This window comes from Cyprinus carpio, chromosome A6 (genome assembly GCF_018340385.1).
Source record: "Cyprinus carpio isolate SPL01 chromosome A6, ASM1834038v1, whole genome shotgun sequence".
NCBI lineage: Eukaryota > Metazoa > Chordata > Actinopteri > Cypriniformes > Cyprinidae > Cyprinus > Cyprinus carpio.
The window spans coordinates 20,297,600-20,311,744 of record NC_056577.1 but is presented as its reverse complement, the minus strand read 5'-3'; the positions used below and the strand labels follow the sequence as shown (position 1 = coordinate 20,311,744).

The window sequence follows — 14,145 nt, the reverse complement described above, 5'->3', positions numbered from 1 at the left end:
GTTCACCCCCTGGAGCTGTGTGAGACACTTTTTATTATGGATGGGCACTTTTTATTTCACTTCTTTTGGACTGATGCACTGCAACACCCGCTGAGTGCCATTGAACAGCTTGAAAGATCAAAGACAATTTTTAATATAACTCAGACTGGATTCGTCAGAAAGAAGAAAGTCGTATACACCTAGGATGACTTGAGGATGAGTAATTTATGGGCTAATTTTCATTTTTGGGTGAACTAACCCTTTAATGATTCCTAGATTTGAACTCAGAGTTCACAGATTTATATAAATGTGATTAAATAACATTAGAATAATAAAGAGGGTAGACGCATGTGACCTTGTGTAAGTGAATGAGACACTCAACTGTTCAAGCATTCCAGTGAGATTTAGTTATTTCTGAAGGGGCTTTACTTGATATCATCTCTGTCTGTAGTGTTTGCGTTTCACATAGTAGTGTTAATCGTGCTACTACACACCATAACAAATGCTATAATTATTTTGTGTTTTATAAATTCTATAATCTGAATATGCCACATATGCCTTGGAGAAGTACAATTTCTTGATCTGCTGAAATTGCTATTGTGAACACCAGGCCTTATTCTTTGAAAAACATTGATAGAATGTTTACCTTTTAAAAATCAAATCAATGTACAAGTAACACTATAGCAAATGGCAATATATAAGAATAATGTGATATATTAATCCTGTACCATATCAGATATTCTTTAAACACTGCCTTTTTTGGTAAATACTGTTTAGCATTACATTTTTTAAGAGCCATAGGCTTACCTGGGAAAACTGTTGATAGAAAAGAATCTGATGCGGTTAAAAGGTCATGTATTGTACCCATTTAATAACTGTGACTGTGTTCAGCCAGAACAACAGTGATGTATTCTTTATCCAGAAGATTAAAGCACAGATTCATCAAAAACCTCAGATTAAATTACAATTAGATTACAATGTTTGTCCCCAAAACATATAAGCTGCTGGAATGTTAGGCACACATGACTTTATAGTTATCAACCTATGTTTATTTCTTTCTGTTTCATTTTCTTTTATTCTTTCTTGCTTCCCGTTCTCTCTCCCATGTTATGTTTCAGTCTTACTTACAGGACAATACGGAATGGAGAAAACACTTAAAATATCTCCACACCTCGTTATGCAATACCATATACAAGAATTTACATGCCTGAGCTTTCCTTTTTTTCCCCAAAGAAAATAAACTTATTTTCACAGAAATGTTGAGTGTATTCTTTTGATTTGAATTGAATCTTCATAATTAATTTTCTTATAAATTTGTCTTTGTACCTCCACAACTGGTATAAATAATACACATAAAAACGTATTCACAGCACATAAAAACATAATACAAACATAGTAATAATAATAATAAACCAGTAATGTCAGCAGTTATTATATAAACTAATTCATAATGGAACTAATCTAAAAATATATTTGCAGCTACAATATTTTTTGATGATTATTATTATTATTAAAAAAAAAAAAAAAAAAAACGTTTTACGTAAAAGCGACGTGGCATCTGACCAGCTGTTAGGAAGGATGTCCTATGGGGGTGGGATGCGCGATCATGTGTAATAACATTTACAAACCCTACTACGGCGAAGGCTTGCCTCATGAATATTAATAAGCTAAAAAACAGACGCTCATAGCTGTTGGACGTTCCAGGAAGTTTACCAAGTAACGTCACCATCATCTAATTAATATTCACGAGCTCAGCTTCAGCAGAGCCACAGTAGCACACAGCACCTGCGTCTGTAGTCTGCGCGCGGCGTCACGGAAGTCCCGAAACGTATTGAAAGAGAGAGTCCAGTATGACACACAGCTAAAATTATCATCATCCCTCCCATAAGAATATAATCAAGTCTGACTGCTTAATAGCCTGTCACTTAAAATAGAAGATAGATAGATTTGACTCCAATTCAAAAATCCGTTCCGTGATTTCCTAAATATGAACGGTTCCGTGCATGGTTTGTACAGTTAGAATAATTAAACATTGGAAGAAAAAAAAAAATAATAATACATATATATGTTTAGTAATCTAGATCAGGCTTGTGGGTTTTGATTCGATGATGCTGAAGTAGCTCTGCAGTCATCTGTTGGTGAGTTTATTCGAAACGCAGCACGATTCGCTGGGACTTGCGCCAATCTGACCTTTGACAGCCAGCGGATGACAAATGAAAGGTCAGCGTTTCTGACATCAGCTGGGGCATCGGAGAATGACAGACAGTGCATCGAAAGGTAGGAGGAAAACGCTGTTTATAAACCACTGAATCTGTTTATTATTAGTAGATGTATGCATACAGCACTGAATGAGTCATCTATGATGTTACGTAGTGAATTGTTATTAATATATAAACCGTCGTTGCTGTCGTGATGTCACAATCAGTCCCGAGGTTTATCCTTATCTGCATTTCTAAATAAGTATTAGGTTTTATATAGTGCCATAGGTGTTTTGTTTCGATGTGGTCTTCTTCATGTCAACGTCGCTGCAGCATAATATCGCATTTGGTCATTTTATATGACGACGGGCCTGTTTTAAAAAGCAATAACCTAACATGAGTCACGACATGCAAAGCAGATCAGCTGATCGGATGCATTTCGAGAATGATGGATGCATAGGAGGCGATGGTTTAATAATCATCGTCGCTTATTATTATTATTTATTCTGATGAACCGAGATTTCGACAGAAGATGATCGATGACCACACTGGAAAATCCAGTTTTAAGATTGTAGATGGTTTGTAACATGGTAGATGGTTTTAAGCTGGTCTGGTCCTTTAACTTGAACATCTTAAGCTGTTATGATCTTTTATCTGTTATGATTTATGTATTTGTTACTTATGTATGCATTAATTAATGTATGTATGTATGTATGTATGTATGTAGCTAGCTAACTAGCATTTCAAAGATGCTACAAGAAGGTACAATCATGGAACAGCTGCTGACCGGCTTAGACCAGCTAATGATCATCTTAGATCAATTGGAAAGCAAAACACAATTTTCCAACAGGGAAGTAATAATATATATATATATATATATATATATATATATATATATATATATATATATATATATATATATATATACATATATATACATATATATATATATATATATATATATATATATGTGTGTGTATATATATATATATATATATATATATATACATATATATAAGCCTTCTCTATTCTTTTTCTATCTGCTTGTTTTCTTTTTATTTAAACCTTGCTACATGTACTGAGTTAGGCTAACTGAGACTTGTCACAGCACTTACATATCATTGCCCTTTTGTTGGTTTTGATTGCCTCTGTTGTGCTTATTTGTAAGTCACTTTGGATAAAAGCGTCTGCTAAATGACTAAATGTAATGTACACACACACACACACACACACACACACACACACACACACACACATATATATATGAACAAATGTAGATAGACAGACAGATAGATAGATAGATAGACATCCAATATAAAATTGTACGGAATACATCTTTAAATATTATATACAATATTGGCAAGGTATACTAATAAACACATTCAGGGCAAATGAGAAAAAAATGCTGATAATTTACCTGGTGTTTACTCGTTTGCTTTTATTCCGTACAATATTACTGTTAGTTTGATCCACTAATAAGCAATGATTAAATTCACTCTTCATTCATTCTGGATAATGGTAGTAAATAGCACAAAATTAAATAATCTCATCTGATCCATCTTTCGCTCTATGTTTAAAGGGGAAAAATCACTGAAGTTTGATCAATGACGAAGAAAGTGTTATGTTATTTGATTGCTTTAAATGTGTAACCTCTAATACGCACAAGGTCAGTTTATGGGTTTAAAAGGTTAAGGGAAACCCCTTGCATCATAATGGAGCTATGCAGAAGGGTGCTCTTACTGCCTCTGTTGCCGTGGAAGCAATATTGCATGTCCTCACAGTCTGGACTTTACATTAGAATGTTTCTCATGACTGAGGATGTCACATATTATTCAGCTGAATTTACCAATGTCAGTTGTAAGCCTATATTATTATTTTTTTACCAACTGCAAAGAGCTATTGGTTTAATCTATAAGGTTTCCTAAAGGGTTAATGCAACCTAAGTAACTTCTTCTAAGCAAGCCACTACAATTTAAGCTTTCATTATGTTAAAAATTAATCCAATCCCAGCCATGAATCCAAGTCCACTTCATTCAGCCAACATATTAACCAAGATACATTGTGGTCTGAGTGTCACCTGAATCACCTACAGTGCGTGAGGCGTGTTAGCTTTGTTAATAGTGTCATCATATTCGTTGTAGTCTTATACAGATGACAGTTTGTGAATATGAAGACTGTCTTTTAAACATATTAAAATAAAAAGAGAAAAGAATCCTGAAAAAGGGTAAAAAAAAAAAAAAAAAAAACATCAGTGCTTCTTGTTTATTTTCTCCGGTCCACTCTTGCTTTCTACACAGGTATAAACTACAAGATCGTAGTATAGTTTTTTTTTTTTTTTTTTTTTTTAAGATTCTTGTAACATTATCAGTGACAGGTTATCAGACATTTCAAGTTACAAGCCTTGAAAATGATCACAAGATGTGTTAAAAAACAACCTTGTGTGAGTGTAACATTAACTCCTATAGACAAGACCAAATGCTTTTCTATGGAAGTCCATTTCTGCCAAAAGAAAAAAAAGGTAATATGACTTTTTTCTGAAAATTGCAAGATATAGAGTTTACATCTCACAAATTCTTTTCCGCAATTGAATAAAAAATAAAAAAGGTAAATGTGACTTTTAAATCTCACAATTCTGACTTTTTATAATTGCAAGGAAAAGTAAAAAAATCCAAATTGTGAGATACCAACGAGATACCAATCAGATTTTTATTTATACATTTTTTAAGCTTTTTAGTAAAAAAAGAAAAATTAATAAAAGTAGTAAAAGCTGTTGAACAAATTTACTTATGTATTTAAATTGCCTGGTACAATGATTACTACTCCGGCTGTTGGTTTCTTCCAGAAAATATAATGTGCATTATGCTTACCATTTTCTCAGCAGCTGATTTTCATTATATATACTAAAATAACAATACTGACATTCTCTTGCCTTTCAAATAGTACCATGGGATTAAATCAACATTATCATATCTTTTTGTCTTTCTTAAAGTTTGCATTTCAAGTAACCCAGGGTTACTAAATTGTTTTTATAACGGTAAAGGTAAACAAATAAATTAGAGTTAGCGTTAAATTGGTAATTAATGGCAGACAGCAACCAGAGCCTTTCTCTTAGTGACACTTCCTAAAGCTGTGTTCTCAGTCTCACTCTTTTCAAAGAGTTGCCCAGGCTCAGCTCCCTTATGAGAAAGCATGTAGCCCCAGTGGCTGCCAAGCAAGGGGGCTGCATGAAGGGAAGCATCAAGTAGCTCAATTAGAGATAAATCATCCTACCAGAGAGGAAGTCTTGGATTGCCTGACTTCAACTGGCAAAGCACTGAACACTATATCAGGGTTACACATTGACTATAAAGCCGTAAAAGTGTATTTTTGTGCAACTGCTTGGCACAGAAACAATGCAAAGCCCCGCGGAAAATAAATAAATAAATAAATAACAATATTTACTTAGCACTGCAGTGCACAGAAACAGCTGAGACAAATTTAGGTTTGAACTAAACAGCTATAACAGTACAGTTGGTTTGTCTTTACTGGAAAAAAGGAATTTTTAATTTTACATGCCAAATATGCATGCCTTTATTATCATAAAGAGCCTTTAGTGTTTAGAAATGACTTGTTCTGAAATGTTTATTTGTACATGCAAAGCAAAAACAAGCAGGTTTGAACAAGAATAAGCTGTTTGCTGAATCTACTAAATAAATAAATAAGATTCTATTAAGATTTTTTGTATTATTATTTTTAAGTTTTAAATGGTATTATTTTCATGACAGTTCCCACAGCAAATTTCCCTCCTAAATATTCATAAATGTATCTTAACATTTGAAATTAGTTTTGTTTGCTTGTTTGATTTCTATTATTATCAATGATGATTCATATGATTGTAATACAGTCATATTTAACAACTTTTATAGTAATTAACTTATTTAACTTATAGTAAATAACTTTTTCTGCAATACAGTGATTTTTTTTCCCAAATTAAAATCATGGTAAATGTAAATGTGCTTAATTGTTAAGAAAATAATGTAGCAATGCAAAATAACATTTCTTTTTTTCATTTAATTTTTAACAATTTGCCTGTATATTATGATGGCCGTCGTAATAATGTTTGTTAATATTATCATTGAAGTTATAGCTCTGTTATAAATTCGTTTCACTCAAATAAAGAGGTGTAAAGCAGGCACAGGATGTGGATAGAGGGTGCAGAGTGGGATGTCAGCTGGCTGCACTGATTGGCTGCTGGCTCTGTGTGAGTGCAGCGTAGTAAATGCGGCGCTCGATGACGCACCGCCCTCTTCTCTCCTGCAGCTAGCGGCCGTATGTAGCGGGACATTATTCCCTCCCTCCGAGCTGTCACACAGAACATGTGCATTCCCCTAGTCTCTTGAAATCGTCGTTGTCGTACGTCTATGTGATTCCCAATTGTGCTCATGAGCCTGCTAGGTGGCTACAAGAAAAAGAGCAGTTACGATGGCTACGAATCTTTGCAGCTGGTCGATAGCAGCGGAGACTTCTGCACCGGGGGACGAAGTGGTAGTGGCGGCGGCGGCGGTGGTTTGACGGCAGTGACCCTCGGCAGCGTTAAAACAGGCCCTGCGCGACAGGACGACTACAGCACCATGGACAGCTCAGGTATGAAACCCGAGTCGACCGGTTGGCGCTTGCAGGCCAGCCGCTCCTTCATCTGATACGCATCAAACAACCTCTTTTGTGCTTGTTTTTAAGAAACCAAGGTGGTGGATTAAATATTAGTTGTCGATATCCGCTGGAAGCATGTGTTTCGTGTCGCCTGCTCGTGTGCTGTGTCATGACAATTGATCAAAGTCACAGAGTCACATTGGAAACTATACAGTAACTACTTTGATTGTTAGTTCATCATAGATGAACTATTGAAATTCGAGTATTGTGAACTAGATATATGTGTATAAATGGCATTTGTGGTTGCCTCATACATTGATGTGCTATGCAGGACCATCCATGGATTGCTCAGCATGCAGTTCGCTTTGGACGTGCATGTAGTTGGGTTTCTTGCATACAGTTCTGTATGGACTAGGATAGCAATATCTTTGGTCGTCTGTGTTATACTGGGATTGCTGCGGTTTTACTGCAGTGATCTGAGATGAAAGGTGGCCTTCAGCACTGAGCCGTGAGGAAGAGCTAGTGTCAGGTGTTTTAGTCCCAGCTGATGTCTGGTGTTTTTGCATGTGTTTGTGAGAAAGATAACTTATACAGACTATACTGTAAATGTTTTTGTTTTTGAGATACAAAAGTGGTAACCTGGATTATCTTGGATAGATATTCTACTTGATTTAGCCCATAAAATGTATTTAATTTTGTTGGTATAAAATGTAATGTATTTAGGTTGATTCAACAATATTAAATAATAGTGTTGTTTATTTAGATGTTAAAATTTTTCAGTCTATTTGAGCTATTAAAATGTTAATTTCTGTAAAAAATGTACTGATAACACACTGAGGTATTGTTTAACATGATGACTGTAATCACTGTTAATATAACCATGCAATCATAACATGCACATGCTATAAGCCAAACAAATAATGGTTGATAATGATTAAATTATTATAAATTACATCAATGTCTCAGAATATTCACCATTTTTTTCTATTTCAGCATTTTTCCATAAAAGTATGCACATTGCTTTGTTAAATATACTCTTATTTTACAATATTTTATCTGTAAAACCTGTCTTTTAAAATACAATGGTATGGTTAACAAATTGCTTCTTCTGTCTTTTTTCAAAAGGCAGTTTTGACACAATGAACTATACCAGTAGGTTAACATCATGAGGCAAGACCAGCTTTGTGTTATGGAATTTGTTGTGATGTGCTGCTGGGTTGTTGCATCTATGACTACTTCATTGCAGTGGCCATGTTTTCAGCATGCAACCTAGTCAGTGAATTTAAAGTGCAAATCTAATATGCACTAATTTTAGAGAAAGTACTGTGCTTATTCAAACCTCTGTTCATTTAGTTTTATTATACACTTTGAATTTTATGAGAGAATTTTGAATGTTTTAAATTGCTGCTTGAAAGGATGGTAGCTTTGTTTGAGCTTGTAGGTGATCTATAATTGAATAGCCAGCCGGATCTTGTAACAAGACACACAAGCACACAATTATACACGCAAACACACAGGGGGCTGCACGTCACAGAGGAGCTCTCTGTGACTCAATGTTGCTGAATTAAAAGGAGAAAAGAAAGGAGGATTGTGATAGTGATAGAGAATAAAAGAGGAAATGTGTTAGGAACCAATTCTTTTATACTACAAATGCACTGATCTGATTTTTGTGCTCAGGACAGCCCCGTCTCTCTCTGACACACACATACAAGCGCTCTTGGGCTCTTTGTGCGATTAAAGGGACATGGGTAGGAGTTCAGAGACTGTGCTCTGTGAGAGGGGCAGCCTTGGACTTTGAAGTCAATTGCACTCCTGCATATTTGCTCACTTAGAATAGAGCTCCTCTGTACCTTAATGGCAAGTCTGACAGGAAGCCCACTCTCTGGCTGGGCCCACTGTTAAAGCAGTGCCAGGCCACCCTGTTCTTTTAGATAAAACGAGAAGTTGGAGGCAGAAAAATGCTGATACGTTTTGTTTTGTTTTTTTTTGTTTTTTTTTGGAAGTTCACTGTTCACTGGTCAAAAATAGTATTGTAATATGTATGTATTTTTTGGAGGCTCTTAAAAGCCTGAATTGTCACTGAGTGAAAATGAATTTTGTGTATTCTTATCATATGTTTCTCATCCATGTGAAGACTATTCCCCCCACAGGATGTTTCATCTCAGCGCATCTAAAGAGAGCACACTAAACACTAACAGCCGTCTCTAATGGCTGCAAGCTCTTTAGAATGAAAAACATTTAATCTGAGTGTAAGTGCACAAGTGTTCAGCTGCAAGGAAGTGATCCTAAATGAACAGAGAAATGACTGAAAATGACTGTATTTTTACAGATGTTGGCAACAGTTAAATGTGCTGACAGTTAAATTTAGTTTGGATGTGTACATACAACCTGTCTTTGAGAGATAAGAAAAGGGCAATAAAATTGTTTTAAAAAAATCAGTAATTTATTAGCCATTCTGACAAATCAGTGTATTTAGAAAATGCTCTTTTCTTTTCTGTCTTATAAAATATCCCCTTACTATTTTGGTGTGAGAAACTGCTGCAAATGATTCAGTGCATGAGTGAACTGTTCTATTGACTCAAACTGAAGCGTGAACAATTTTTGTTAACCCGTTTGACCGATTAGATCAAAAGAGTGATTCATTCGCAAATCTGGCTTGATAGTTTTGATTCCAAACAGCTGATAAAAAACATAAATGACTTGATTGCTGAAATGTTTTCTGAGAAAATGATTCTCAGGTTGGTATGCAGTAATCTTTATTGACACGTAAGGATTTATCAGGGCACACAGCAGTATTTCACTGGGGCTCGCGCCCCATTAAAAAGGATCTAGTGATGCACTTGCTAGACAAGCTGTCACTGGGGGAAAGATGATACAGTACTGATGTATCAAATTTTTATTTTAAAATATTTTATATTAAATATTTATTCATTTGAACAATTTTTTAATGAATTGGTTGAATGCATGATACAGTGACTCACTCATAAATAGGCATTTACTTGTTTCATTCCTAAATAAATCAGTGTGTTTGAATGAATGTTTGAATGAATGACTCATTCATAAACTATCATTTGTCTCCACCTACTGTCATAACAGAAAGTCAAAAATAAATAAAAAATACATTCACACACTGACAAAGGATGCAAACATTTAAAAGTCAGTTCTTTTGGAATACTATTCGTCCAAACATATTTGAGAGCAAGAACTTTTGTATAAATTTTTATAATTATCATTTTTATCATGGATAATGATTATTACCTCTTATCATCGGTATGTGATAATTACCTTTGCCGCCATGTTTGTTTATACTGAAATACAGCATAGGAGAGCAGTAAAGACTTATTTTTCTATCTATTTTATATTTATTGCTACCGTAGAGATTGATGTTGAGAACCAAACAGCAGCAGAATTTTTAAAGCACGTCAGTGTAATGATATCTGATTTAACCAGTGTAAACATGTGTCAAAGTGTTAATAGACATAACCAAATCATTGTCATGTACTGTAAGGTCTCGTTTGTGGTTTTCCACAGGTTGTATCGTTACACCAGTAGGTGGCGACAAACGCATCTTTAATAGTGAGTCAAAGAATCATTTGTCAACTGACTAGTTAAAAAATGCTGATTCATTTACTAACAAAGCAAGCAAGTGAATCAATAATTCATTAATTCAAATTATTTGTTTAATGGTTGATTCTGTTTTGGCTTTGTATGGAACTATTTTCATTGAAAAATTAAAAATGGACAAACAATTGTAGATTAAAACTTTATTTAAAAACATTTTCCCTGAAACTTGACACTAAGAGCGCTATTATAAACACAGAGAGGCTGTAAAAACAGACTAGTCAGTAGACGAGTTTAGATGTTTGGCGTGATGACATTTCATGTCCACGACAACCTCTGTAGCCACATTTAGCCACTTGTTAGCAGCCCCCTTTCTCAAGTGTTACTGAAATGTTAAAAATCTATAATGTAAAATCTATAATGAAAAAATATGTTGAGCTTGTTAACCACTGACCTTATTTCAGGCATTTAACCAAAAATCCATTCAGAAAACCCACTGAATTCAGGACGATGGAACCTGAAGTGCTAAAATGCTTTCTCATTTCTGGGATTTGGCCTAGAGAAATACATAATTTCTGCAGTACTCATTATGTACTTGTTGCACAAACCCTGAAACCCAGTGAACATTCGACTTCACTGATGCTTGTGTTTAAAAGTGAGGGAAAACTAGCAGACATTCCAACATTATGTAAAAGTCTTGGAAGAGTGGAAGCTGTATAGCAGGCAAAGGGAGGACCAAATGCTTTTGGCCATGAATTTTATGACATAAATTTCTATAGTCCATAAACTGAGTAGCTGAGGGATTGTGGGTTGTGCGACTATCACTGGCAGTGGTAGAATCTGTATCAGTAGTGTGCGGTGGTGTTCTGAAATGAGGAGGCAAGGTCATTTATTTTTTTTCTTTTCTCTTCTTGTTAATTTTTACATTAACAATATAGTCAATATTCTATTTATTAAAGCCAAGTATGAATCTGATCAAGTTAGTGTTTTAAGCATGTTACATTTATTCCAAAATAACAACTCAAGCCAGTAACAATTTAAACAATATATTTTATTTGTGAACAAATGTTCAGCTATTATTTTTTAAGAGTTAACTTTTAAAATATTTTTTAATTTTTCGGATCATCAGTCATCAAAGCTCGGTAAATATTGGTCACAGACACAGAGATTTACTTTAAATTTCACCAAGATGATTGCTCACTAAAAACTCCCTCAGATCATGTTTTCATGCCATTTAAGTCTTAATTTGACGTAGTAAACAGGTTATATCTAAGTGTGTGAGTTGTTTACTTACTTTTTTAAATTAGTCTTCCTATTAATGCCATTATATTGGTCATTCAGACTGATTTCAAAATTGGTAGGATTTATTGCATATCTAATCATATTGCGATGCTTCCTCTCACATGACTTTCCCCCATTCATTCTCAATTACCCCTTACCAAACTCACTGCATGCTTTAGGGGGTCTGTTAAAACTCAGTGGGCTCAGGGGAGGCGAGAGAGATGCTGGACTCCCGTTGTAACTTTACCTGCTGGTGTCGCTGTTGGATGTTTTATACCAACAAATATCACAAAAGTGATTTATACAAGTTTTAATGTTATATTTTGTAATATTGGCGTAGTTTTAAAAAATTTTTTCTCATCCAATATTTTGAAGAGGCACTGCCTCCTCGGAGGAAACGCCCCTGATCTGTATGTATCAGAATGCTGATGTATGACAGTGTTTGACCGCCTAATACTGTAGCCTTCCTAATTATTGATGAGAATTGGCAGACTTGTTTTCAATACAGTTGTGTGTTTATAAAATCTGCAGCTGAGTGGGAGGAGGTTGAGTCAGATTTTTTGAATATGGGTGTGGTCTAGTGTGCCGGGCATATAATATATAAACTGATACTGTACATGTTCACAAACATGCCAGGTGCTCAATGTTTTCTCCATTTTCTCATGTCTGTTTTATTGGCTCTTTTCCACTGTACTTACACACAGCTTCGTACCATCATCTAATGCACATCTGACATACAGTAACATTTGTTATTGATTAGCCTATTTACAATACGAGGATGCTTTTGTAAAACTTTCATAGTTTAGAGAGCAGGTTGTGAACCAGCTTTGGCTTTGATTATATAGTAACTGTATTTACAAGGGAAACTAAACCTTCAGATAAACACGAAAAGCACATGCTTTGACCTCGAGTTTCCTCTGTGATCAGCATCAGACATCTGTCTTAAAAATTCTGCATGTTTGATATATGCATGTTATATTATTTAGTCTGCATGCTAGTCATTGTATAAGCATATGCGCATGTATAATGTGTGGTCTTGACTAGTGGTTAGCTGAGTTTATACATTACCATTTCCACAAATATATTAAATAGCAACTGGTTTTAACATTGATAATAAGAAATAATAAGAAAATTCAGCTTTGTCATCACAAGAATATATTACATTTCATATTGTATTAAAATAGAAATTGGTTGTTTAAAATGTAATTACATTTCTTATAAACATTATATTTTATTTATATGGTTTTTGGATATTCCAGTCTATCACAAGTCAAGACATGTAAAATGTGTGTTTGTGGTGTCCCTTCTACATGTGTGTTGTAAGATATGAAATTCTGATCATTTGAGGCCCTCCTTCTCCAGATATGGATGGAAACTACGGAGGGGGACTTCTGGATATGGTTAAAGGAGGTGCTGGAAAGTTCTTCAGCAACATCAAGGACAACCTGAAAGACACCATCAAAGACACCTCTACCAAGGTCATGAACCAAGTGGCCACGTAAGTCCTCATTGTGTATTCATGGTCTTGTGTACATCAAATGTCGCACACGGAACCACCTAGATTGTCCTAATGTAGAAAACAGCTTGTTAAACATACCAAACAATGTAGCTCAGTATAAAAACAACAGAAGTCTGTGGAAATTCCCCACCATGACAGAAAAACGAATGTGTGTGTTTGTTTTATGCAAGTTTGCACTTGTGTTCATGTGTAAGACTTTAGAGAAAACAGAGTCAAGGTCTTTCAATAGAGTTCCTGGTGACCTAGTTTTGTATAATGATTGCTACTATTAATATAACAGGAGTCCTCAATGTAATGACTCTTTTTAGGTGTGTGTGTGTGTGTGTGAGCATTGTACCTCAAAGGTAAATATTGGTACTGTAAAAGTACATATTAGTACCTAAAGTGTACATTTTAGTACCTTTTATATGGGTACCACCCAGTGACAGTTTTGACATTTTTTTCTGAGAGTGTGACATAAGTATTGAAAATAGGGTCTATAAAACATGAGAAGAACCAGGAAGACTGACAGGTCAAAAATGAAATCTGTGTTTTTGTGTACTTGTGCCGTATTCTATGCTGTTTAAATTATAAAATTGTTATTGGTGTGTTCACACTGGAAATTTTTTAAAAGAAAAAGTGCACTTCAAATGCCTGCATGATACACTTAATTAACTAAAAAAAAAAAAAAAAGTATGGAATGTTGGTGTATTGTGCATCATTTGGGAGACAACTGATATCTTCATGTTAATGGCACAATGCCAGGAAGCTGTACAGCAGGGAACCCCTGTTAACTCTCTGTCCCGGTTGTGTTTTGTGACCCTGACCAGCTGGTTTGCAGTTATCCAGAGCATACTCTGGTGATCCAGGGGATAGCTGAGCTTCCAAAGCTCCTGAACTATTCATGTGTGTTTAACACTCAGCCAAAAGGAAGACATTCAACACTAATGGGTAGACATTGCATAAAGTTCTTATGAAATTTATCATTTTACCCCCTAT

At 34.9% G+C, this 14,145-nt stretch overlaps 1 protein-coding gene across 5 annotated transcripts in view; it reads left to right on the top strand.

The window, feature by feature from the left end:
- The first annotated feature begins 1,860 nt into the window (after positions 1 to 1,860).
- The window catches only part of LOC109103975 (DnaJ (Hsp40) homolog, subfamily C, member 6), a 32,952-nt gene continuing 20,667 nt past the window's right edge, over positions 1,861 to 14,145 (top strand). Inside the window, exons 1-3 of one of the 5 annotated variants that reach the window (XM_042758353.1) lie at positions 1,861 to 2,256; positions 6,659 to 6,800; positions 12,996 to 13,146. In XM_042758353.1, coding sequence (XP_042614287.1) covers positions 6,788 to 6,800; positions 12,996 to 13,146 — 164 coding nt within the window. In that variant the 5' untranslated portion in view covers positions 1,861 to 2,256; positions 6,659 to 6,787. Of the gene's footprint in view, positions 2,257 to 6,273; positions 6,801 to 12,995; positions 13,147 to 14,145 lie in introns of those variants that run through there. The other 4 variants (XM_042758354.1, XM_042758350.1, XM_042758351.1 and 1 more) reach the window with 4 other exon arrangements.